This window comes from Gavia stellata, chromosome 4 (genome assembly GCF_030936135.1).
Source record: "Gavia stellata isolate bGavSte3 chromosome 4, bGavSte3.hap2, whole genome shotgun sequence".
Taxonomy (NCBI): Eukaryota; Metazoa; Chordata; class Aves; order Gaviiformes; family Gaviidae; genus Gavia; species Gavia stellata.
Window position 1 is genome coordinate 34,042,840 of NC_082597.1, and position 25,094 is coordinate 34,067,933.

A 25,094-nucleotide genomic window follows, 5' to 3' on the forward strand; every position below is an offset into this window, starting at 1 on the left:
CTGGCTTACAACTAAATTTGAAATCCATGATTATCACAGAAAAAGAAAACAGTGAGAAATGATCTGACTGCATTCAGGGATATATGTATCTTTGTAGAAAGCGTGTGATTTCTAACACTTGTATTTATGTCAGTAGAACTCTGGCTATTAACTCATTCTGTATTGCCTTTTAAAACTGATAGGTTAATTTAGAAAAAGGTAGCCACCTTAACAGCTTCTAGTTTTATTGAACATAAATTGTAAAAAGCTGTTAACATAAATTAAAAACTCTGTATTATCACTGCAGATGATTATTTCTGCTTATTAAAACTTTGAGTCTTGGAAACAACAGCCATTTTACATTGCTTGCATTTCTGATAATGACATTATGCTCACTGCATGGAATAAAGCTCTACAGCTCTGAACCTGGGCTTGTGGAGAAAAAAGCTGCTATAAAGCTAAATCAGAATAAAATCTGCTTAAGCCATTCTTCAGTTTTAAACACCTCCAGCTGTTAGGTGAAGGTTTCTTACTAGATTGTGTCTCCTTTTTACTATTCCCTGGAGCTAGAGTACATGCATAGTGTTGTCCTGAATTATGTTTGCTGTACTAAGTCCCCAGTCAGCACTGTTCACCTGTGGTGCAGTAGAACAATTTTGTTTATGCACCAGCGATGATGTTCTAAGTATTAGGAGAACCTTGGCTACAAGCACGTGGGTTCCTGTTCTTCTGTCATACGAGACTGTGACTATTTGCAGTGCTGCTCTCATTACCTAAGTTTTAGCAGTAGTTTTCCCTCACTCAATGAAAATGAAGAAAAAAAGTTTTGGACTCATTTAATATTATTCTAGTGAGGAATGAAAATGTGACTTGTTATTAGGTAACGCTAGCTAATTTATGTGGGAACTTTAAAAAAAAATAAAATACACAGGGTGCAAGGAGAAGGAACTACTTCTTTCCCCCCCAAGATTTTTTCCAAGGGCTTCATACATTAAAGTCGGCACCTACCGACACTGACGGGGGTAAGAGTAGCTGGCTTCTGTTTCATTTATGCCCTGCAAAAACATTAAACTATTTTAGGATCCATACTTCTTTGTATTAATTACTATAGGACACAAATAGGTAACTTGAGCCATTCAGGTTCTTTGTGAGGAAAGGGATGATCTAGTTCCATAGAACTGGAGGTGAGAGAAAATTTGGTACAGTTCCTGGAGGGGGGGAAGAGAGCTGTGCATGGGAGATGCGCCATCCTCAGTGAAAGACCTCACCTTTTGCATGTTAAATATCTAGAGAACTGTAACATAAAGCAATTTAGTCACCCCCAGAAGGAAGTGTGCACGAAAAATAGCAAGAGTGATTTATTGCAATTCCAACCAAGACTCTAGAAAGAAGCAGCAGGATAAAAGCAAATGCTAATGAGCCACAGAAAATTGCTGTTAAGCAAACCTCGTGTGAAGGGCAACAGTTGTCCCCTTGGCTACAGCAGGAGGTAACAGAATGGCTGTTGCAGGTCAGACCAGAGCTGTCTGCACAGCCCTGGGGCTGGGACATGAGCCATTAGTGGCTGCTGAGGAAAGACTACAAGAACAGGACATGTATGCAGTGATACTGCACTGGAATAGGATGGCTTTGTACAGTTTGTGGCTCAGTAACTTTGAAAAGGATGCAAGGTCTTCATTAGTTATTAAGCCTCTATCAAGTTTTCTTTGAAGAGTTTGCCCAGTTGCCTTTTGAGCCAACACACCTTCCACCAGCCATAGTACATATTCTTAAAAGGGGAAGAATTGCCTCATCTTTGTATTCGGGCTGGCCAGCTGAGAGTTTTAACACCCAATGACCAAAAGGCAAATAAAACTGACCATGGTCACACAAAGGCCTGGCCTATTCCCTCCCTTTACCTTGCTCCTGCCTCTCTTACAGGAATAATTTTCTTCCTGTATAGCATTTTGCATTAAAATTATTCTCTTAAAACCTAGTTCAACACATGTTCAAATTTCCTTCTTTCAACTGCAAAATTGCCATATCACCAATTTCCCCATGGGGTTGTGTTGGCAGGACAGTTAAAAGTCAAACTGCTTAAATGTTCTGTCAGCTTGTATGTTGAGGGCAATAGGAAGACTTCAAGCTAACTACTTTCAGTTTAGACAAAAAAACATTAGTGGAACAACATCATTTGAGTAGTTTAATTACACTACTTCATGCTGAGCAAGTACAACAGAACTGTTAAAATACTAACCAACTACTTCAGCATTTTAAGAGGACAGAAGAACTTTTTGAAGTGGCTTATTACTGAAAGCATAAAAACCTCAAGAGATGAACACACGTGGATCCTGTGACAGAGGCCTCTGTGCTGCTTCCATAAGGCAACAGGAAACTAGCTGTTTCTAACATACTGATTTTTCTCCAATCACAAAAGCCAGGAATTCTGTTGCTGCCCTCCTCCCTTCTTACCCTGCAATCACTCTATACCACCTTCTAGTCCCATGGGAACTGCCTGTTACTTACACATCATGATGTTAGAATATAGATCTTTATTAAAGAGGTTATGAAATGATTCAGACAACACCAAACTAAAGCATCAATCTTTATTTATAAAGTAAATTACAAAATAGATAAGGTAAACTTAGTTAATTTTAGCATCTGAAGGTGGTTTGCATTGAATACATAGACACTGTGAATCAAAAGTTTCCTTTATCGATGTGTTTATCCAAGTAATATAGCAATTATTACCTTGATTAGTTTTACCAACCTCTGATAGGAGTGTTTTAAAACATCAGATTCTCCCTATGTTGCAACATAAACATTTCAAAATAATTAGCTGTCATGTTAATTAACAACTATTTAATAGCTTGTGAGTTAACTGCAAGCAGCTGCATTGCTTCCGGGCTTTATGAAGGCCAACAACAATTTGAATGGACACTTTCAATTATTAAATGACCAGAGACAGTAAAGGAATAACTTTCATTAATGCCCTCATTTTGTGCTGGCTCTGAGCATTCATTAACAGTAGTGGTATGTGAGGCAACTACACAGGTGTAAACGTGATAGATCTCACAAAAAGATCAGATCCTTCTTACTGCTTTGTCATGAGAATAGCTACAAGAGGCCCAGAGAGGCAGTCGGCAGTGCAAGACTTCATACAATTCTCTTTTAGGGGAAAGGTGAGGGGGAAATATGCTCAGGACATGACTCTCTGCTGGCTGGTCAGGGGTTTGTACACCCGCATAGAATCTTTTCAAGTAAGATAACTTACAATGTCTGCTTTGGGCCAAACTCTAAAGCAGCTCATTCTAAATTCCCTTGCATAATAACCAGCTCTCACCATCCTCCAGATTAAGCTTTCTACCTCCTACCCTCATTTACATATGGCAGGATTAGGGGGAAAAAAAAAAACCCAAAAAACACAACATGCACATATCCATATCAGGTCAAACTGCTCATTATTTGAAACATTTGGTATTAAAAAGCTGAACTTCTTTACTGGCTCAAATAAGCATAAAAATGTATATGCACTCGGTATGGCTGACACAGGGGCAGGAATACTGAATTCAAACAACCCTATAGCAGTAATTTTTAACTGCTACACTCAGAGGTTTTCCTTAAAAAAAAACCTCAAACCCAAAAAAAAAACCCAAACCAAAAACCAAAGTGAATTAGGTGTGCTGAAAAGATTCAGAGTTCAACTAAAAATACATTTAATTACAGTGCACAATGAGCCGCACACACATTAGCCATTTTTAAAAGACGTTGAGGCTTGCCTGACAGGTAGTACATAGAAGAAACCAGCTTTTTGCCCTAGAGGGAGAAGGCAAGAGGTGGAAAAAGAACACAGTAGCTAAGGGCATGCAGGAGATTAGCTGAGGATCAAGAGCTATTGAATTGGATTGATGTAGTGTATAAGATTAAATGAAAAAAGCTGAGGTGTCAAATTTCTACTGCATATAAAAAAAACACAGTAAAACCAACAACTATTGCAATCTTCACATTATATAGTGCAATCTCAGATATCAATAACAAGCTAGTATCTCCAAACAAAATAATATATAAGATAAAACAAATTTTACCAGGAACTAGTAGTGTCAAAGCATTATTTCCCTACAAAACGGTTAAAAATCTATTTTGCACCAGGTAAACACATGATTCAGCTACATAATGTGTGTACCCAGCACCTATGATAATATGCAGTGAACCAAGACTTGCAACTCCCATGTAGCTTTAAAAAAAATAATTTCAAAAAACAGAAAGCTCACATACAGGACACTAAAAAGCAAGTCCCCACTGGGGAATATAATCTATCCACTAGTGTTTGCCTCATTACACAATTTTAAATATTTAAGGTCATCCAATACTTGATTTCCACATCTAGTTCTTCTTTAATCCACTTACTAAAATCATCTATTTTTCCTCTTGCTATTAAACACATTACTCATGGTTCAATCAAGTTTAGACTATTCTGGCTGATTTTAGTATTTTGGACAAGGAAAAAAAAAAACAAAACAAACCAACCCAAAATCCTAACCAGGTGCTGCCAGCAGTTATTCAAGACCTAGTTGGATTTTGTTACAGATTTGTGTTACTATTAAGGTTCAAACATTTAAGAAAAGTCATTTTCAGAATACCTTGAAAGTTAAAATTGCAGTTGATACTGCAAACACACTAGGATCTCAAGAATAACTCACCATTATGAAGCAAGTCTATTTCAATTTTTACTGAATTTACACAGTTTTAGACCCCAGTGCACAGATAATCCATTATTTATTAGAAACTTCGAGCATATTGCCTTCAAAGCAGCTCCATAAACTACTGAGTATACTAACTCATGCACTTTTAATCACCTTTTACTTCATCATTCATTACTTAATATGTAAGGCTTATGAATGGTATAGAAGTCTGGAAAAACTATAGTCGTTTTATGTCAGATTTCTTTAAAAGACAATTCCACAAAATTAGGTATAAATTTGAAATGACCATGCTTTTGCATGGGAAAAAAATCCAGCTATTCCGGAACACTTACATTAATTGATGGATAATTGATTTTAGTTCATCTTTTCTATTAAAAACAAACAAAAAATCAAACAACAAAACCCAACAATGCATCATGTCAAAAACAGAAGAAAACCATCTATTGTACTATTGTCCATAAGAGCTACAAGGAAAAATAAAGATTTATCCAGGACAATGCTATATAGTCCTTCAGCTCTTCCCACATGCTAAGTCTTAAGGGTTTCAATAGGGTACTCATAAGAATACAGGTTTGTTATCTAGGCGTACAGCTGCAACTTACCCACAGAATACATGGGCTTAATAGTCTTATGTCTGCAAAGTTTATGATCACATGTACAGCTATTAAATAATGGATTCTAATGTAAAATAAAGGGGTACTAGCTTAGTTTTTCTCTTCTAGCTTTAAAATAATTAGCTCTTTCACATGTCATAAAACATGGTCAACAAATATAATCATGTAACAATATAAAAAGTGTTGAGGTCATAAGAGTAAGAAGAGCTTTTTTTTTTTTTAACTAGTGCCTATGAATGGAATGATTTCAGTTTATTACCAAAAGCCAGAATTTCATTTCTTACTGTAATACCTTATAAAAATGCAAACTACAGTTTCTAATCACTAGGTGTTTCAGTCTCTGCTGGACCCCTAATCAGTCTTCGTATTCCCCTCTTCCCCGCAGGACCTTTTGGTTTAGCAAAGCTTTGTTTGTGAGCATGTTGCTTTGGATGAACCTCTTCATAAAGAAAGTCAGCAGTTAACTCATCACCATTATCTATTTCAATCTGGGGAAAAAACCCAACATTTATCATATTCATCTTAAAGACATATTTTAAAACATTTTAAAATTTTGCTGAAGCTGTAAATACTGTATTAAAACCATATATGCAATAATATTCAGAGTCTACCAACTTGTGCCTAATGCCCTGAGCAATCTTTGATAGTTTTCCTGAGAATCCACTATACTCTTACCTGTATTAAGTGTGATTTGACTTAATTATTTTTCCTGAAATAAAGCACAACTACACAGTTCATATGCTAAGAAAATTCCTCTGCCCCAAGCTTTAGCACAGTGTACATGTTAATACTAACTAGGAGTACACATTCCATGCGGAAACAAGTGCTTATTTACTCATCTGTAACGTAACTTCCTTAATAAAATATAAGAAAGCAGCATGCAATCTTTCAGAACTACAATTTCCTTTCCTTATTCTCCCCTCTAAAATAAAAACCTTTCATTGCCCCAACATAATCTCCACATTTTAAGAAATTATTTTTTTTCACTAAAATATGCTTGAAAAAGTAATTGTAAAAGCAATGTGCATACATATTGTTGTCTTTTGAGATAGAAGGGGAGGAGTACTAACAGCTTATATGATTAGCTGGCTACTGCAACTCAGCAAGTATTCAAGGCAGGGAAAAGCTAAAATAAGTTTAATGAACAAAAGGAGGGGTTGTTTTGGTTTTTAAAATTAAAGCATGTGAAGTTGAATGGAAAGAAAATACTGTTCTCAAGCCAAACCCCACTGTTTTGAATTGCAGGAATTTAGAATTCAGAGAAATACTTTGGCCCTGCTCTGCTGAGCATTCAACACTTCATGGTCTGCCAACCATAGCACTTGACGGGCTTGCCAGCCACGGTATTGTACATGCTTCACAAATACGTCTACAGGAATTTCAGGAGTCACGTGGTGCATTTATTTCATTGTAGAAAGGAAATTTCTGAGAAATAATTACATATAAAAACACGTAGTGATAATCTACTTAAGTTATGTCACCAGAGTAAAAATGGTTAGTATTAACTCTGCTATTTTTCAGGTAGACATAATCCCCACAGAAACCAAACCTCAAAGTTCTTCTAAATTTACAGCACAAGCATTAAGAATGTAAGCACCGGTCACATATTCCACAAATGGACCATTACTATGGTCTCTGCTCTGGAGGTGAGAAGCAACTTACTCTTTATGCATAGTAGTAAAATCTATAAAATATGAAAACACCAGCTTACTTGCAAATCCTTGTTTGCCCCATTAAGGACTGCTAAGATAGCAGTTCAAGTTCCAGAACTGCAACTTGAAATTATTTTGAAAACCCTTAAATAACCTTGGCTTTAAAGGAATTTAGTGTTCAACAACAGCAATGTGTTGTGGTCCAAAATATGACAGGCCTTTTAGTAAGAAATCACGTTACATCTAACTAGTCCTTCAAAGTAGTCTCAAACACTCCCTTCATGCAGAAGGATATGTTTATTAAAGCTATGAAAGTATAGAAATTAAGAACCAGAGAAAAGCTTCCATGACTTAACTTTGTATCTGAAGCTTTATCAACAAGTATTTCTTGTTCAGGACAAACTTTAATAGTTACACAACACTCTTCATTGATTACAGAAGGTGGTGGCAGAAACATTTAGATATTAAGAAGGGAACAGAGGAATGGAGAAAATACCAGTATATCCAGTGTACTTACCTTTCTAATTATCTGCATCCACAACTGTCTTTCTACAATTTCTAACAGTGGACTTTTGCAACTAGAGTAGAGCATTCGTTCTCGTATACTACAGGTATACCCTGGCATAGAGTAGATGAAAACTGCAGGAAAAAAAACGCAAATCAGGCTATAACTACACTCCAGCAAAACCTGTATCATAAAATCATTTACAGCAGAGAGGCATTGCAAATCAGCTATGCAGTCTGAAAGGGAAAAATTGTAACACCATTCTGGATTTTTTTTGCTTCAGCCAGTGTTTTATTTCAAATGGGGGATCAGAGAATGGCGAGTATCTTTATGTTTTCACATGACGACTGATCTATGGGTGTTCATAATCAAAAGGGATAGCTTACTACTTTCTAAACATAAGGACTCTTCAGAAGTCAGTTTCACAACCAAATGACTCTGAAATTTATGCTCATGCTGATAGATTACTTTTACAACACATCTTTCTCTCTGCCTCAAAATGACTAAAGTACTTGAAACAAGCCAGTGAAATTTTATATTGGGACATTTTCTCATACCTATGGATTCCAAATAGTCTCCTTCATGGGCATGCTTATACAGGAAAAAGTGGTAACGCGCAGCATCCTTTGGAATTCTTTTTGGCAAGTCCTTAAGTTCAGTATGAAGTGTGTTGGCCAAAATAATAGTTTCATTTTTCATATCAATTTGCTGTTAACAAAACAAACCTGAATATAGTTAATACACAGAAAGCAAACCAGAGAACATGACAGGATGGAAAAAAAAATGAATTGATCTAATACAGAATGGTAATTTACGTCATCAACACACATTGTTTAATGTGTGGCTAATCTATTTTGTACTCACTATTAAAAAATAGTTGAAGTATTTTATACTTGCCAGTTGTACATAATTCAGTTTCTTATTTTTCAATTTCTCCAAAGCCTGAATAGCTTCTTTAGCAATGGGGAATGCTACTCCTTGCAATGTTTGATGCTTGGTATCTACACCAACGTCCGTCTGTACCTGGAACACAAGTCAATTGAGATGTAAACAGAAACCTTTGCAAACATTCATCTGGTTTCATACAATAACTGACAATGCATTGCATATGGTTACACACAGAGTTAGCCGTAGCTATTCCAAGAATAAACTACCCTAAAACATCATCCCCATATACAACAGATTTGCATTTTTTTAATTCACAGGTCACATTTACTTCCTTACCTGAAAACAGTTTCATACCTCTGAAACAGCTTTGCAGAGACAACAGAATCATCAGAGGGAAAACTGGCTCAAGTGTCAGTAAAGAAGCTCTGAGTTAAATTCTAGTATAAAGACACAATAAGCCAGGAGGAAAGAGCTTGATTTTCATATGCTGTGTTATACATTTGAACTGACAATATTGCTTATAAACTTTGTTGCATCTTGAAAAATTTTAGATCAAAACATACAAATGTCATTTCTGGGGAGTCAACATTTTCGGAGGAAGAGAAAAATTATATCTTATGATACAAACTGATCTTATTGAAGGAAAAGCAAAGCAACTTCCCTCCCTCCTGCTTCAACACCCTCCTCCCCAAAAGCCTATACCAAAAAGAAAGCAAACAAAATAAACAAACAAAATCTTGATTTTTTGCCTTCTAGAAGGTCTAACACAAAGTGAAAAAATCCAGGGTAACTGCCAGCTATACAATTGTTCACAATTCAGTTATGTTAGTCACAAATTATTTAAGAGAAAAGAACAGTTATTTTAAAGCCATTTTTCAAGAATTTACGTTTATCTTAACATTCATGCAGTTTCTCTCAAAATGAGCTCTGGCCTCCAATTTTCCCAAGTCTGAACGTATTGCCTAAGTATTAGCTTTTGATTATATTGATTTCCTTTCATAATTTCACAAATACATTTAACATTGCTGATGAAGCAGCAAAAGTCAGAAAAGTGTACAAAATGGAAAGTGTGGGTCTTAGATCTATCAGCTAGATGTTCAGCTTTAATTAAAAAGAGATGCTAATGAAATATGAAACAAACTGATAACAAAATGAAAACCAAAGATACTTGGGGCAACACTATATTATACTCCACATTTTAAGGAACAGCTTGTCAGCAACAAGGAAAGAGGGGAAGAAAGCAGGTGAAAGAGCTTACTTCTGTATAAAGATTGATAAATTTATGAAGAAGGTTATATGAAAAAATATTTGCAAAATTTATCTGCATAAAAGCCTGATTAATAAACATAAAATAGTCATCACAAAAATAATAAACCATAATAAGATACCATATTAAAATACAAGTAGAAAAAACCCCAAACATAAAAACAAGCTGTGAAGTGTGAGGACAGGGAAGGGAAGAGAGTAACGCAGCTTAACTCCAGATTTAGGAAAATGAACAAAAACTACTTGTCCATACTGCAACATATTTCAGACCATTAAAGCAAAACAGAAACACCTAAGTCACTTAAAAATATTTAAATTCACACCATAAGATTTGTTAGTGATGTCTGGTGGATAAAATGGCAGATGAAATTTCCTGTGAATAAATACGCAGGAGAAAAAACAAAAACTCTCTTCTACCTGTATGGTGATGGGGTTGAGCTAACTGCTACCATTCACAAGCAAGAGCTTGCAGGTCACACTGAATATGTCTGAAAATATATGCCCAGTGGCCAGTCTTGGCAAAAAACAACCCCAAACAAAACCAAAAAAACCCAACACTCCCCACCCACAAATGAAATGTTATGAATTGTTAGAAAAAGAGTAGAGAACAGAACACGTCATTGTGCACGGTAGATATCAGTAACATGCCTGCATCTTGAATACCACATGCAGTTCTGGCTTCCCCATCCTGCTATCTCATACATTATACAGCAGAAGTGGAAAAACTGCAGAGAAAAGCAAAAGGATCAGAAGTATGGAGTGCCTTCTTTAGGAGAAAGAACTACCTAGATTAGGACTCTTCAGCCCTGAAGAGATAACTGGTAAGGAATACAACAGAGGTCCATGGATACAGAATCATAGAATAGTTTGGGTTGGAAGGGACCTTTAAAGGTCATCTAGTCCACTCCCCCTGCAATGAGCAGGGACATCTTCAACTAGATCAGGTTGCTCAGAGACTGTCCAGCCCGACCTTGAATGTTTCCAGGGATGGGGCACCTACCACCTCTCCAGGCAACCTGTTCCAGTGTTTCACCACCCTCATTGTAAAAAATTTCTTTCTTATATCTAGTCTGAATCTACCCTCTTTTAATTTTTAAAACCATTACCTCTTGTCCTATTGCAACAGGCCCTGCTAAAAAGTCTGTCCCCATTTTTCTTATAAGCTCCCTTCAAGTACTGAAAGGCTGCAATGAGGTCTCCCCAGCGCCTTCTTTTCTCCAGGCTGAAAAACCCCAACTCTCTCAGCCTTTCATGACAGGAGAGGTGTTCCATCCCTCTGATCATTTTTGTGGCCCTCCTCTGGACCTGCTCCAACAGGTCCATGTCTTTCCTGTGCTGAGGCCTCCAGAGCTGGACACAGTACTCCAGGTGGGGTCTCACCAGAGCTGAGTAGAGGGGCAGAATCACCTCCCTCAACCTACTGGCCATGCTTCTTTTTAGGCAGCCCAGGGTACAGCTGGCTTTCTGGCATATGGCTGGCTTTATCAAAGGGGAGGGGGAAACTGAAGAATGACTTAATGACTTTTCTCTGCCTTCCCCACACAATCTGTAAGGATATCAGAATAAACTAGTAGATAGCAGGCCGTGGTTCTTTACATAGTACTTTATCAAGCTGTGGAATACACTACCATAGGACCTGTGGCCAATAAAAACTATGCAGATTTAGAAAAATGACAAGACTAGATGATGGATGAAAAACCCATGAAGAACAATTATATAGTAAGACATCATCTCTTGCTCCGGAAGATCCCTACCTGCAAACATTGAGGCAACAGAATAGTATTCAAGGGAATTATCATGGCCACCTTGCCCTGCTCTTATACCCTTCCTAGGTTTCTGCTGTTGTCCTTAGGGACTTGATGGCAGATTAGGTGATCCTTTGATCTGACCCAGTAAAATATTTCTTAAGGTAATTATGAAAGAATGTACATACGGAAAACTCAAATTTTGGTTTTTTTTTTTTTTAATCAGAAAGCCTTTAGTTTTCTGAGTCTAATTACAGGCTTCATAATGGTGGAAACTATGAAGAGAGAAATGACGTAAGTTGATGTATTGCAAGATGCTTCAAACAAAGCCAAAATGGCAGAAATCTACAGTTTATGTATCTATCTCTGAAAAGCACAGCTATTGCTGCTGAAGTTTCATAATAGCACAGAAAGTTTTAGTCTGCATGAATCAGCTGTTAAACACAATGCATGTAGTGCATAAGAGAGAATACTAATACCAGAAGTGATCATCGATACCACAGAAGTTCTACATTCACTTGTCGGGGGTTTTTTTAATGCTGGTCAAGTAAAATGCAGTGTTTGATAATGATGAATGCATTTTTACATAGGATTAATTAAAATTAGACATGGAAAATAACAAAAGACACCACTGGAAAAGAAAAGTCAATAAACAACAAAGTTGCAGCAAAAGCACAGTAGAATGAAAACATAAGAGAAGATACAGAGTTGCATTTAACAAGATGGTTTGCTAGTATCCAGCTGCAGAAACAAACCATATTTCAAACACATGTACCAAGGCTGTAAAATACAGCCTAAAGAACTAATAAGATCAGCACATAACCTATTTTAATACATGTCTGAACACAAACAGTGATCAAGTGAAGAAAAAGAATCCTCTGAAACTTCTCAGTCACTAGCTAGCTGGCAATCATCAAATTCTTTGGGTAAAGGCATTTGTTAGAGGTTTTTCGATAAAGCGTTTGTAGCAAAAGCATATCAGTCTCTTAAAAGGACTAGCTACTTCTTTTGGATTCCCATTTTATTTTTATTGGAATACCATTCACTTTCTCTGTCTTAAAGACAAGCGCACTGGTGCTGTAAGCTAAGTACGTTTCCTCTAGGAATAAGGCTGCTGAAATACTCCTGGCAATCATTCATTGCAACAGTTGCTATTTTGTGTTTTCTGTGCAATTTCTGCCACCATGGGAAATGTATGTGGGCAGTCACAGAATGGTTGAGGTTGGAAGGCATGTCTGGAGGTCATCTTGTCCAACCACACTGCTCAATCAGGGCCACCTAGAGCCACCAGAGCCCAGGTCTCTGTCCAGACATCTTTTGAATATCTCCAAGATAGAGGCTCCACAACCTCCCTGGGCAACCTCTGCCTGTGCTCAGTCACCCTTCACAAGGAAGCACATCCAGTGATATTAAAAGCACGTTAAGGGCCAAAGTTGCAACAATTAAGCTCTGCAGTTGGGAGGCTTCTGACTCAGACACTAGGCATTGCAAACTCAGCAAGATCACACTACTCCAACTCCAGCCATCATCATCCTGCAGTCTCAACTCATTGAGAAATAAATTTATATTCTCATCCACTCAAACTTTCTGAAACTTTCCATTTTCTGTTCTGCCCTTTTTTACCCTGGAAAGACTTCTTCCCTACAATATGTTTGGAACTCTGCACCCAGTTTCCCACCCATGCTTGAAGACATTGTAGGTACCTCATTAATCTTAATTTGTCGAAGTTCCTCTTCTGCTGCAGTCAGAGGTGCAGGGGAAGACTGTGATATCAAATATTTTTTATATCCATTCAGTGAAACATCATCCTGAAAGCACAATATCAATATTGATCATGTTTTGATAATAAAAGTTTTCTTCAAAGATGTTCTATGCAGCATAAAAAAACCCAGTTACCTCCCATACAGTTATGGTCATTTTATTTGAACGGATTACAAGTGTAGGTGCGTTTGCAAATTCAGCTCATCTTCCTGTACAGCAGGGTCCCCTGGGCTGCTCTTGTACCCAGTTGTAACATGGGCAGCATTTCAAAAGTCAGTCCCCAATTACCTTGCTAATTCAAAAATTAGCATTAATGAAGACTGTGTGCATGAAGTTATTCAGCTTTCTTGGACAAAACCTCACAGAATTGCCAGTTCTAATAAGTAATTAAAATCTTCTTATAAAATTTGCATGCTCAGACTGGTAGCTTATTGGTAATTTTCTACCTAAAAAATGGGAGACAGAAATCACAGAATCATTAAGGTTGGAAAAGACCTGTAAGATCATCAACCCAACACCATCATGCCCACTAAACCATGTCCCACAATGCCACATCCACACATTCGTTGAACACCTCCAGTGAGGGTGACTCCACCACCTCCCTGGGCAGCCTGTTCCAATGCTTCACCACTCTCTCAGTAAAGAAATTTTTCCTAATATCCAGCCTGAACCTCCCCTGGCGCATCTTGAGGCCATTTCCTCTTGTCCTGTCACTTGTCACTTGGGAGAAGAGACCAGCACCCACCTCTCTACAACCTCCTTTCAGGTAATTGTAGAGAGCGGTAAGGTCTCCCCTCAGCCTCCTCTTCTCCAGGCTGAACCCCAGTTCCCTCAGCCACTCCTCATAAGACTTGTGCTCCAGACCCCTCACCAGCTTTGCCGCCCTTCTCTGGACACACTCCAGCACCTCAATGTCCTTCTTGTAGTGAGGGGCCCAAAACCAAACACAGTATTCCAGGTGCGGCCTCACCAGCACCGAGTACAGGGGCACGATCACCTCCCTGGTCCTCCTGGCCACACTGTTTCTGATACAGGCCAGGATGTCATTGGCCTTCTTGGCCACCTGGGCACACTGCTGGCTCATATTCAGCTGGCTGTCAATCAACACCCCCAGGTCCTTTTCTGCGGGGCAGCTTTCCAGCCACTTGTCCCCAGGCCTGTAGCATTGCATGGGGTTGTTGTGACCCAAGTGCAGGACCCAGCCCTTGGCCTTGTTGAACCTCATACAATTGGCCTGGGCCCATCGATCCAGCCTGTCCAGATCCCTCCGAAGAGCCTTCCTACCCTCAAGCAGATCATCACACACCTGCCCAACTTGGTGTCGTCTGCAAACTTGCTGAGGGAGCACTCAATCCCCTCATCCAGATCATCGATAAATATATTAAACAAGACCGGCCCCAAAATTGAGCCCTGGGGGACTCCGCTTGTGACCAGCTGCCAACTGGATTTAACTCCGTTCACCACAACTCTCTGGGCTCGGCCGTCCAGCCAGTTTTTTACCCAGCGAAGAGTGCACCTGTCTAAGCCATGAGCCACCAGCTTCTCCAGGAGAATACTGTGGGAGACAGTGTCGAAGGCTTTACTAAAGTCCAGGCAGACAACATCCACAGCCTTTCCCTCACCCACTACGCGGGTCACCTGGTGATAGAAGGAGATCAGGTTGGGCAAGCAGGACCTGCCCTTCATGAACCCGTGCTGGCTGGGCCTGATCCTTTGGTTGTCCTGCACGTGCCCTGTGAGCACCCTCAAGATGAACCTCTCCATAATCTCCATAATCTTCCCCGGCACCGAGGTCAGGCTGACAGGCCTGTAGTTCCCCGGATCCTCCTTCCGACCCTTCTTGTAGATGGGCATCACTCCTGTCATCTGGGACCTCCCTGTGCTACCTTAGGACAGGGAGTAAGCACATGATACTACAAACAGTTTAGGACGCAACGTCACAGAAGTGATTAATTCTGATAACCACTTTGGGGAATTCGTTAATACTCAGTGTCAGTTGTGGTCCTCTCCAATGAGGTTGATACCAGAGGCAAATACTGATGTGTTTTTATTATTAAGGTGGTCACTCAGGAAAGTGCAGGACTTTATGCAATTCATATGAATGTGATTTTATACTCAAGTTCTAAGGAGAAAGAGAAAGCTCCTTCTTAGCTCTTCCCTTTCTGGAAGAGAGAGACCTTTCCAAATACAATTTCTAGTGCCAATATTCCATTATGCCTTGTTTCAGGAGCCCAGAGGTATTGAGGTTAATGCTTGTGAAGTAGCAGGTAGGACCATAACCAGGTTCTACCAGGATAACAGAGCTGGTTGCAACTAAACCATCCTCGCGTCTAACAAAATAAAGACAGAGTAACCCACTGGATGCTGACAATCAAGATTCTGAGTGAGATTTGCGACTTAAATACCTTGAAGGAGCTGTGATTTTCACACAGCTTACAGGCCAGCTACAATTAAGAAGTTTAAAAAGACACTGAGACCAACAATTTAGATATATTTAGCTGTAACATAATGAACTTGGAAAAAACGAGTTACATTGACTCCATCCTCCAAGTGCCTCAAGCACATTCTGAAATAACCATGATAGACAATGCTCCTTCCTTACAATTGAGATGGAAGCTCAGACTTGGGCTCTGAGTTGTAGGGCTAAATGCAAATTCTATATATTACATAGACTGCAAGTGGTGGTGAGAGATTAGTTGATTGAATGGGTAAGAAAAAAAAAACATGACCTCTAACAGTAAACCCTCTTAGCAACTCAGTTATCTACTTCTCTAGAATAAAGTCTCTCCAGAGAGGTTTGTTAGTGTGTTTGTTAGGATAATGAAGCCTCCATGACAGGCTAATGCTGAATATAACAAATTATTTACTCAGTCAGCAGCAGAATTATTAGTCTCACGTCCTTATGGACTTGCGTGTCCACCACAACAGCCCATGTCTCTTCCACAGCTTTTTCCCCACTACAATATCCTCTATTCTTCCCCAAATCTCCAACTCCTTCCCTTCCTTCAGCACCAGCTCCCTGTGTCAACAGTGGTGGTGCTTTGGTTCAGATTTGTGCATATGATGAACTAATTCACAGGCCAAACAGAAGATAACTGCTGCACTTTGTCTTTGCTGAAAAGGGGAATAATGTGGATCTCTAAGTAATCATCAGTTTTCATGAAAGCTATAGGAATTCTGTATCTTTGAGAACTCTAACTTGTATTTCTTTAAAACTGGCAATGGATTAAAAAGTCAAGACTGTCTGATGTCTGCCTGACAAACAGGCAGACATCACAACCATGTAAACTTATTTCCCAAATAAACCACAGTAACGCAATAGCCTCATATTCCCTTATATGCACAGTACTTGTAGGCTTTTCAACATCCCTTAGAAGCTTGTTAGATTTCATAAATGCACCTTCCAATTACCTCACCATAAGTTAACAGTCAACTAGTAGTATTTTCATTGAACAAATCAGTAGCTACTAAAATTCTGTTTCCATAAGTTAAGATGGCAGCCATGGACTTGAGTTACATTTTAAAGTCAAGTTCCAAAGAACTGACAGCTTCATATCCTTGGTTTAAGATAAAAACATTTGGTTTAAGATAAAAACATTTGGTTTAAGATAAAAACATTTGTTTTCAGATGTTAACGGCTTACAGATCGCTGTTCTAGCCTGCTTCTGATTCAGAACCATACATCCGAAATGGCTTGCGTATACAATTGGCCTGAAAGTTACAGCGTTACAACTTTTAGAGGATTCACAGGCATGCAGTGAGATTGAGAGATGTTCCTATTATTCCTAGATTATTTAGTTTCCATAAACATTTGAAGCAAGGTCTCCTTAGCCTGAAGTTGTTAAATATACTTAGTTACTTGTTCAAATGAGAGCAATTACATTTTAACATTGGAATAATACACATAGCTTTTAACTCTTTTTTCCTTAATCAAAAAAGAGCAGAAACACCACAAATTCATACCAGTAACATTGCTACTATGTTTAGTATTTAAAGTCAGCATGCTGACTTTAAAAAGAAAAACATACCTGTACTGTTCCAAAGACTTCATCCTTAATATGACCACCTCCAAATTCTTTCTTAAGTGTTGCTCGGGTTGCTGCATACAACATTTTTTGACGAACCTAGCATATCATAAAACAGTGTTGTTTTGATTCGGGTTCTTTTTTTTTTCTTTGGTGTACACAGAGAATCTAGCATGTTGCTGTACCAAGTCCATTAACAAACATCTTTCTTGAACAAATCTTTTAAGTGTTGAAACTGCATTTTGAAGTTGTAATCCTTAATAAACTCCATAGAATGAGCCCTGGATCATGATACTAACACACACTATTAAATTCTCAAGGGCATGATACTATGCATTATTATCAAAGTAATTCCAAACGAAATTGCAGCTTTAGTAAGAGTATGAGCTTTTTTTTAAATAAAAAAAAGTCATCATAATATTTACTAATTTTAAATGGGAAAACACAATTGTTTAGATGTTTTGTGGCAACAGATAGAAAAAGAGCAGACTGCAAATAACTCATTATTATTTTTGATTTTATAGTGACTCTAGATAGTTTTGGTTTGACTACAGAGTGGAAAAATGACATTTTCTGGGGGCAGAAGATCTAATAATGTTTGCTCCCTATCAACTTGTATCCAACACAGTCACTTATTCCTCTCTCAACAGTCCCATCTTCCCACCTTATTTCAACATCATGCCATGCTCACCACAATACCTCACCTTTTCCAACTAATCTCTTCTATGCACTCCAATTCTGGGTCTCTTACTATTTCCTAACTACTAGTGAAAGTAATAGGAATATGGGAATAGCTTTACTTTCTGTCTTCCCCTACCTCACATTCCCAGAACCTGTACAGTATCCTAGTTTCTCCTAGAAATCCTTAACTCTAACCTCAGTTCCCTCTCATGTTCTCTAGCTACTGACTAAGAAACAGTATATTCTGTGGCAGGTCACAGATCCATGAGTGCCAGCTGGGCAGCCAGCAAGCCAAACAGAATAAACAGCTTGAGCTCACACTATGATCTTTCTCTGTATGATAACACCCGTTGAGATTTATGTCCTATATCCTTCCATGAATTTTCATGAAACACTGACAGAAAGATAGACAAACAAACAAAGCAAAAACATTGTCTTGTCTCTTCCAGTCAGGCTACAAATAAATTGGATCAGCTGCACTCCATCTAGACCCACTGATACTGCTCCTCACCACTGATATTGCTCCTCAGTCAGCTTCAATAAAGATGTTTTCCCCATTTTCTTGGGGGAAAATGAGGGGAAGGTTGGGGAATGCTTCATTCCTCAAATCCTTTTCCTTCATATCTAGATCTCAGATCAAATGGCACTGTTGAAAATCATTAACAACATGAAGCATCTGGTCACTGTTACTTACAGGAGAATGATCAGGTGACCATGCAATGAAGATCCATTCATATCCTTGAGCATTCTGAGAATCTAATCTGTATAAAATATAACACGGTTGCTTGTCTTCAAGAAGGGGAAGGACAAAGGCATCATAATCCTTTTCCCATGATCCAACTGGTCGCCTAGAGGATCCCACAACAAGCTGCTCTATAACCAATAACCAAAGCTACAGGTTAGCAACAATACAGTTAATAATGTTTTTCAAAATCAGCAGTTACAATAAAAAGTTAATCAGATACTTCATCTTTCATAATTATGTCCACAAGAATGGAAGTCAAGAACAGTCAGTGTGGAAGTAGATGAATTCCTACAAAAGCTGCGTATGTTGAAACCTTAACTTACTTTAACACAAATAGAAACAGTTGAGAAGTAATGTGCTGGTTGTCATCAAGTTCTTTGATCTGAAGGGATAAGAGTGATGTTAGTGGTTTTAGCATAACATACACAGAAGGGAAATAAAAACTGTCTTGTGCCAGTTAGTTTATTTTAAATTGGAATACTTAAGTAGAAACAAGACGAGAGTAAGCTTTTAAATTTTAGAATTAGAATTATTGGTGCTCTTGTTATAACATATTAGTGTTTGTACTCATAAGAAGCCAATAACTCAGTTATACAGTGAAAAGAGTTTGGAATGAATATGCTTGCACTAATCACTTTAACTTGACTATGTAAGTAGATAAGCCTCTTTCTAATGCAGCTTCATAACTATGGTCTCTTTAAATGGCTGAAGTTGTTTATTATGTATAATTGGCTTAAGTCTGTATAGAATACTTCAGATGAGATTTAATTATGTAGCAACATAAGATTTTTTGTTGCTGTAGCAACAAGATTTTTCTCTTATTTATAAATCACATCTCAGATTCCAAAGGAAAGTATTAGTATAGTGTCTTTCAAGACATTTATCAGCTTCCCAATAAAGGTTCCCCACAACCAAAACAGAAATACCTTGCTTAAATGGGATCCTACAACAGTTTGAGGACCATCATAGTAGCTAGTATACAAAATATCTTTTGAGAATCTAGGACTTAACTTCTAAAACTTTAGACAAAAGTACAACAGTATACAAATGCCCCTACAGCAAAACTTTCAGAGCAAGGCACTCTACCACAGTGAGTCACAGAACATGAACAGCTCAGGGAGGGGGCGTTTGGCCCTTCTCTGACTTAGATGCAAAGCTGCTGAAGCTGTACACTGAGACCAGAGTATTCGGAATGTACTTGCCAATTCTGAACTCTAGGTGGTTTTACACTCACTTGGATTTAAGTTAGAAAAATACAATCAGAGGAACTCTATTGCCCAGCAGCAAACCTCTTCTCTTACTAACTCAGCTTAGCAGAACTCAGTTTGACTATTATCTGCTGACTAAAGACGGTTGCTGAAAGCTCATGCAGACAGACAAGGCAACTGTCCCTCTTCCAGTATTCTAGGAGTTTTAGAGGTTTCTTTTTGAACTGTGGAAAATAGTATCAAAGACTGGATTCTGCTTCTACATACAAACAAACAGCATATATGTATATATACACACACAGAAAAAAAACAGGGAACATCTTCCATTTGTATCTTATTTCTAGGCTTCATTCCATATTAAAAAGTAGCATACACACAAAAATATTGTTTTATCTTGCCTAATGGGAAAAAAAAAAATTTCAATGGCATGCCAGCATTTGCTACCTTAAGGAAAGCAATATTAAAATGTCAGAAGACTTCCTAAGAAAAGCAAACACAAAGAAGGTAACAGTAGGTTATTTACCTAACAATAAAAGTATGTACATACATGTACCTTTGTCCAGCTAACAGGTATTTCAGTGTACTGTAAACAAATGAACTCTAGAAAGAACAAAAAACCCAAGGTGGGCATTTGACGTACTTGAAAAGATGGACTAAACCATGAAGTGTCTTATACAGTCAATCAGTATTGCTATTAAAAAAAATAACAACTATGCATTCTATCTTGCAATGTTCGCAGCCTTGATCACTTGCCAAGAAGTTCAACGATCAAACTCAAGGTCTGCAAGAGAGTACGTAATTTTATATTTATATATATACACGTGAGATTTAAGGAACAGTTTTAGCTTTGAAAATTTGTACAAAGTTACAGATTTTTAAAGGTATTTTCCACGTAGCCAGATTACTACTTAAACATCTGCTTTAACAGGACTTACTACATGCAGTTGATCCCAGTATAAAAGGCAGATAACATTTATACTTCATCTAAAGTGACTAGCTGCAGTGTAATAATCTGTCTAATTAAAGTAACCAAAGTGCCAAAACACTACACAGGTGTGGAATTTTTTTCCTCTACTCTTTCTTTAGTAAGAAGGTAAGAGTAAGCTCGTTTATATTATCCATATAAAATACACAGCAGTTCTTGGTAAAATACAAAATGACCTTTGGAAGAGAAACTCAAATGCAAAAACACAGTAGCATCATACTGAAAAGCTTAGCATCGCCAAAACTTAAATCTTACCTTCTGTATATGAAAGACCTTAGTAACATTAAGTTTTGCAGAGTTTTGTTTTTTAAGCAATTGTACCTGTATGTCAATCAAACAACTAGGAAAATATCTAAAAGAATCAGAGAAAAAGGTTAAAATTTGACTAACCATTGTCAATGACTATTTTTAAAAGCCTGTATTGTCCATTTCTGGCTCCAACAAAGGTGTCTTTAACACTTCCACTAGCTGAAAAAGAGAAAAAATAAAAGTAACCAAATTAACACATTTCACTGCGCTTGGACAAAGAATATTCACAAAGGTAAGAACAACGCTGGAAAAACATACAACTGGCCCTTCAGTACAAAGTTGGACTGAAAAAGGAACACAGGAGTGATGTTGGCTCTACACTGCATACTGTTCCAGCATGCCACAAAAAGATGACAGGCAACATTACAAAACAGCCCTGCTTTCTAGCATACCATATGATTTTCAACATTGTGAAAATTAAAGGTGACATCACATCATCACTCTCAGGTTTCAGAGTTAACACAGCAACACAATAAAAATATGACGCATCTCAAATTACAATAGCTTCATGAAGTCTGCAGCCTTAGTACAAACTTTCAGACAGAAACTTTACGCCTGCCAGGAAAATGTTAGAGCTTGTCTGGTCTTTCCTGAGGACGCCTCTCTGAAGAATACCAGTGAAGGCTGCCACCAATTACTCATCTTTCATTTCACCTTATCTCCTTTTATGTATCTTGATGACATTGTTCAAACCCCAACCTATTGCAACAGGATAGCTTTATAATGAATTTACAAAGAAGTAACTAAAAATATTTTTAAGTGTCCGTAATTCACATTGACACTACACCACAAACATGATAGACTCCCTTCCCTAAGCACACTGAAGAACTGTGTTTGACTCATGTGAAGATCATTCTTATCTCAACTGCTCCGCTAAATAATCCGAGTGCAAATCAGTTTAATTACACCACAGACAGGGGGTTGTACAGCATTTATTGAAGAACATTTATTGCAAGCTGGTCCTTTAAGTAATCCCACAGCATACAGCATAGCACCAGCAGAACAAACATCAAACCAGGAGACAAATAGAAAGGATTATTTATAGTCAGGTTGAGGCCAACTGAACAGATGGTCAGATGGTATCTAGCAACATTACTGCCCATACTCAAAACATTTTAAATTTATGCTCATCAAAGTGATGTCCAGGCCCATTCTGAAATTCCAAATGGTGTGGGAGGGGAAGGGGGTATTAAACAAACTGAACTGCATCGGGTTACCAGTCCAACCCCAGCTTCATCCCAGTTAGCATCTTCCCACTAACCAGTGCAGACCCTCACTGTATTTTGCTGCCAGCTTTTCTAATTGTCTCTGCTGATCCTCACCATTCCATTCAGTGCACAAACACTGTGCCACTTTCTAGACCTTCCAGATCCCCCAGGACTTTTTTTTGTCCTCTTCTTGTCTATTATATTTTTGTTCTTTGTTCTCTCATTTCAAGCCCACACACCAAAACAAGACCAAAATACAGCAGTCCCTGCACCAATACCAGAGCTGTGACAGCTCCTGAAGTAACAGTTTGAGACAAGACATTTGAGAAACCATCTCACTATCAAGTGATCTACACTTTTTTTCATAAAGGTTTTAAAATTCACAACAGAGTAATATTATTTTCTACTTAAACTTTCTGCACAGCAGAGACCTACAGAACTAAAATTTGTGGTTATTTCACAAATATTTTATGGGAATATTATTTAAAGACTACTTAGAAGACTGTGAACATATTCTAGTGTATTTTCCCACAGCTCCATGCATTCTGCGACTTCCTACACTATTTATCTGCACTGGCCTGTTTGAAAGTCCAGTCCTTTTAGCAACTGCCTGGTACATTTCACTGTCCCCATGACTTCGTTTCTGTTTCCAGAAAAGAGCTGCCCATGCTGCCAAATCTTGCAATTGTTTATGAGTGACAGTAGCCTGTTTGTAGCTAAAGCCAGCAGTGGCACAACAAGTGCTATTCCTCTTCCAAATTGCAAAAGCGGATGCTTTGCCACAAACATCACCCCTGATTAGTGCCTGCTGAGGCAGGATCCGTGCAGGAAAGCTGCCGAGTTCTCTACAGCTCTCCTCAGAGGACAAAAGATTCTCAAAGACATGAAGGAGAGCAGCAGAAGAGGCTTAGCCACTCTTCTTGCTTGTGGTAAGCAACAGGATATTCTTGTGCTCCTCCCTCCAGCATTGCCACAGGTGAGAACAAGGGAATGAAGAGCCACTATAACAGTTTTCCCCAGCCTGGAAAAAAGCTATCACAGATGCACCTCTAGCCTGAGAAGGGTTGAAGAACTTAAAACAATAAGCAGCAAAAAAGAGCAAAGATTGGCATGCAGGGGAAGGAAAAGAAGAGAGACGAAAGGGTGCAGACCAAATGCAGCCAACGGACAAAGAAGGAAATAGAGGAGCAGTTAAGAGCTGCTGCGGCTGGAACAAAAGTCACCTTCGACAATAAATATGGGAGAGCAGGCAAAGTACACGTTGCTAGTCACTGAACAAGCAGATTGCAGAAATCAAGAAAGTAAAACTCGACCCCCCCCCCCCCCCATAATCCTGCAGTATAATCTCTGCTCAGCAATTCTGTGATTCAGGGGGACCTGGCAATACTGAGAAAAAATATGCTGTTTTCTAATTGCTCCTCTCACCTTCCAAGGCCTGGAAACACGGGGGAAAAAAGGTTCCCCCACACTTTTCCCCATTGTGGCCTGCCGTGATGGGGTTTTTAATGGCCTACCCTCCCCTGGGGACCTGGTGCTCTCCAGGTCCTCCTCTGCCTCTACCGTTCCTCAGGGCTACCGCTACAACGGGCCCGGCAGCGACCCTCGGCATTTCCCGTGCTGTCCAACCCATCCCAAACCCGCTGCGGCGACCCGGAGCAGGCGAGAGCTGCTCCAAAAGCCGGGAGGGGCGGGAGCTGCGGGAGGTGCCCGGGGACCCCCCACCGCCCCGGGCGCCGGCTCCCACCTCACCAGGCAGCCCGCCGCAGCAGGACAACCTGCGCTCAGGGAAGTCACCTGAGCCCGGGGGGGCCCTCCTCGCCATTTACGGCTCTCTGCAGCGAACAGGTTTCTCAGGCGGGCTCCCTGCCGCTCTAAGGCGGACAGGCGCGGTCAGCCGGGCGGATAAAGCCTGCAAGTCTTCGCCCGACCGGGGACAAGCTCTGGGTTCGACCCAGAGGAGCCGCGGCCGCCCGGGCCGATGCCAGCAGCAGTTTCCCCCCCCTCCCCTGCGCTCAGCTCGCCTCCCCCGCCATCCCGCGGCGGAAAGGACGGGCTCCTCCAGCTGCGAACAAAGAGCCCGGCAGCGGAGAAAATTCAGCCGGGAACGGCCCGTTAAACGGCCCAGCGGCCGTTTCCCCCCCTCGCCCCGACGCGACCCGCGGGAAAAGCCGCTCCGCCCGCTTCCCGCCCGGCTGGCAAGGGGAGAGGAGAGGAGAGGAGAGAAGGGGGGCCCGGCTGTCATCAGGGGCAGGTGGGCACCGCGGTGCGGACGTGGCGGTCAGCGCTCGCGGCGGAGAGCCGCGCGGGTACCTTGGATACCGGTCTGGTGGGACATGTCGCACCGCCGCGCCTCGCCCGGGGCAGCGCAGTCTGCCGCGTCCCAGCCCGGCCCGGCCGCGCACACGTGACGCGCCGCTGCCACTCAGCGGCCGGGAGGGAGCGCGGCGCCTTCCGGGCCCCGCCGGCCCGGGCCGGCTCCAGGGCCCCGGCAGCGGGTGGCGGCCGCTGCGCTGCTGCCCCCTACAGCAGAGCCCCCGCCGGACGCCGCGCCTCCCCTGTGCCCGCTTCCCCCTCGGCACCCTCCTACGGCTCCTCTGGGCGCTTTAGAGCGGGGACGCGGCGGTGCAGCCCTGTCCTCTCCTGCCCCGTCCTGTGCCCCCTTCACCTGCCGTCCCAGAGCGAGTGGCGCGACCCGCAGCGGGGCAGGGCCTGGAGCCGGCCCTGCGCCTGCCGTCGTCCTCCCTGGCAGGAAGGGACAAGTGCCCCACAGGGTTGCTTGTTGGGCAAAGTACTGACAAGTTACCGAGGTGAATTTAGATGATCTCTAGGAGTGTGTGGTGG

At 40.2% G+C, this 25,094-nt stretch overlaps 1 protein-coding gene across 2 annotated transcripts; it reads right to left on the bottom strand.

Annotated features, from left to right (window-relative positions):
* Positions 1-2,602: 2,602 nt before the first annotated feature.
* TWF1 (twinfilin actin binding protein 1) lies at positions 2,603-24,595 on the bottom strand. Of its 2 annotated transcripts, XM_059816409.1 has the most exons (10): positions 24,564-24,595; positions 21,127-21,204; positions 18,493-18,671; positions 17,121-17,216; positions 13,024-13,139; positions 9,877-9,886; positions 8,330-8,455; positions 7,990-8,140; positions 7,445-7,566; positions 2,603-5,763 (listed from the first exon to the last, which is right to left on the bottom strand). In XM_059816409.1, exons 1-10 carry the CDS (start codon positions 24,586-24,588, stop codon positions 5,593-5,595), a joined length of 1,074 nt encoding a protein of 357 aa, XP_059672392.1. In that variant the 5' UTR covers positions 24,589-24,595; the 3' UTR covers positions 2,603-5,592. The 2 variants fall into 2 exon arrangements, with proteins under 2 accessions (XP_059672392.1, XP_059672393.1); XM_059816410.1 differs by lacking the exon at positions 9,877-9,886 and having other exon boundaries at positions 13,035-13,139.
* Between the last annotated feature and the right edge of the window lie 499 nt (positions 24,596-25,094).

What these genes read in the sequence shown, in the direction of transcription:
- TWF1 (XM_059816409.1), bottom strand. Translation starts at nt 24,588, where the DNA reads ATGTCCCACCAGACCGGTATCCAAG. An exon ending in GGTCACCTGATCATTCTCCT is followed by an intron (nt 17,217 to 18,492) that starts GTAAGTAACAGT and finishes ATGATATGCTAG; the next exon opens with GTTCGTCAAAAAATGTTGTA. An exon ending in AAGTCTTTGGAACAGTACAG is followed by an intron (nt 13,140 to 17,120) that starts GTATGTTTTTCT and finishes TTGTGCTTTCAG; the next exon opens with GATGATGTTTCACTGAATGG.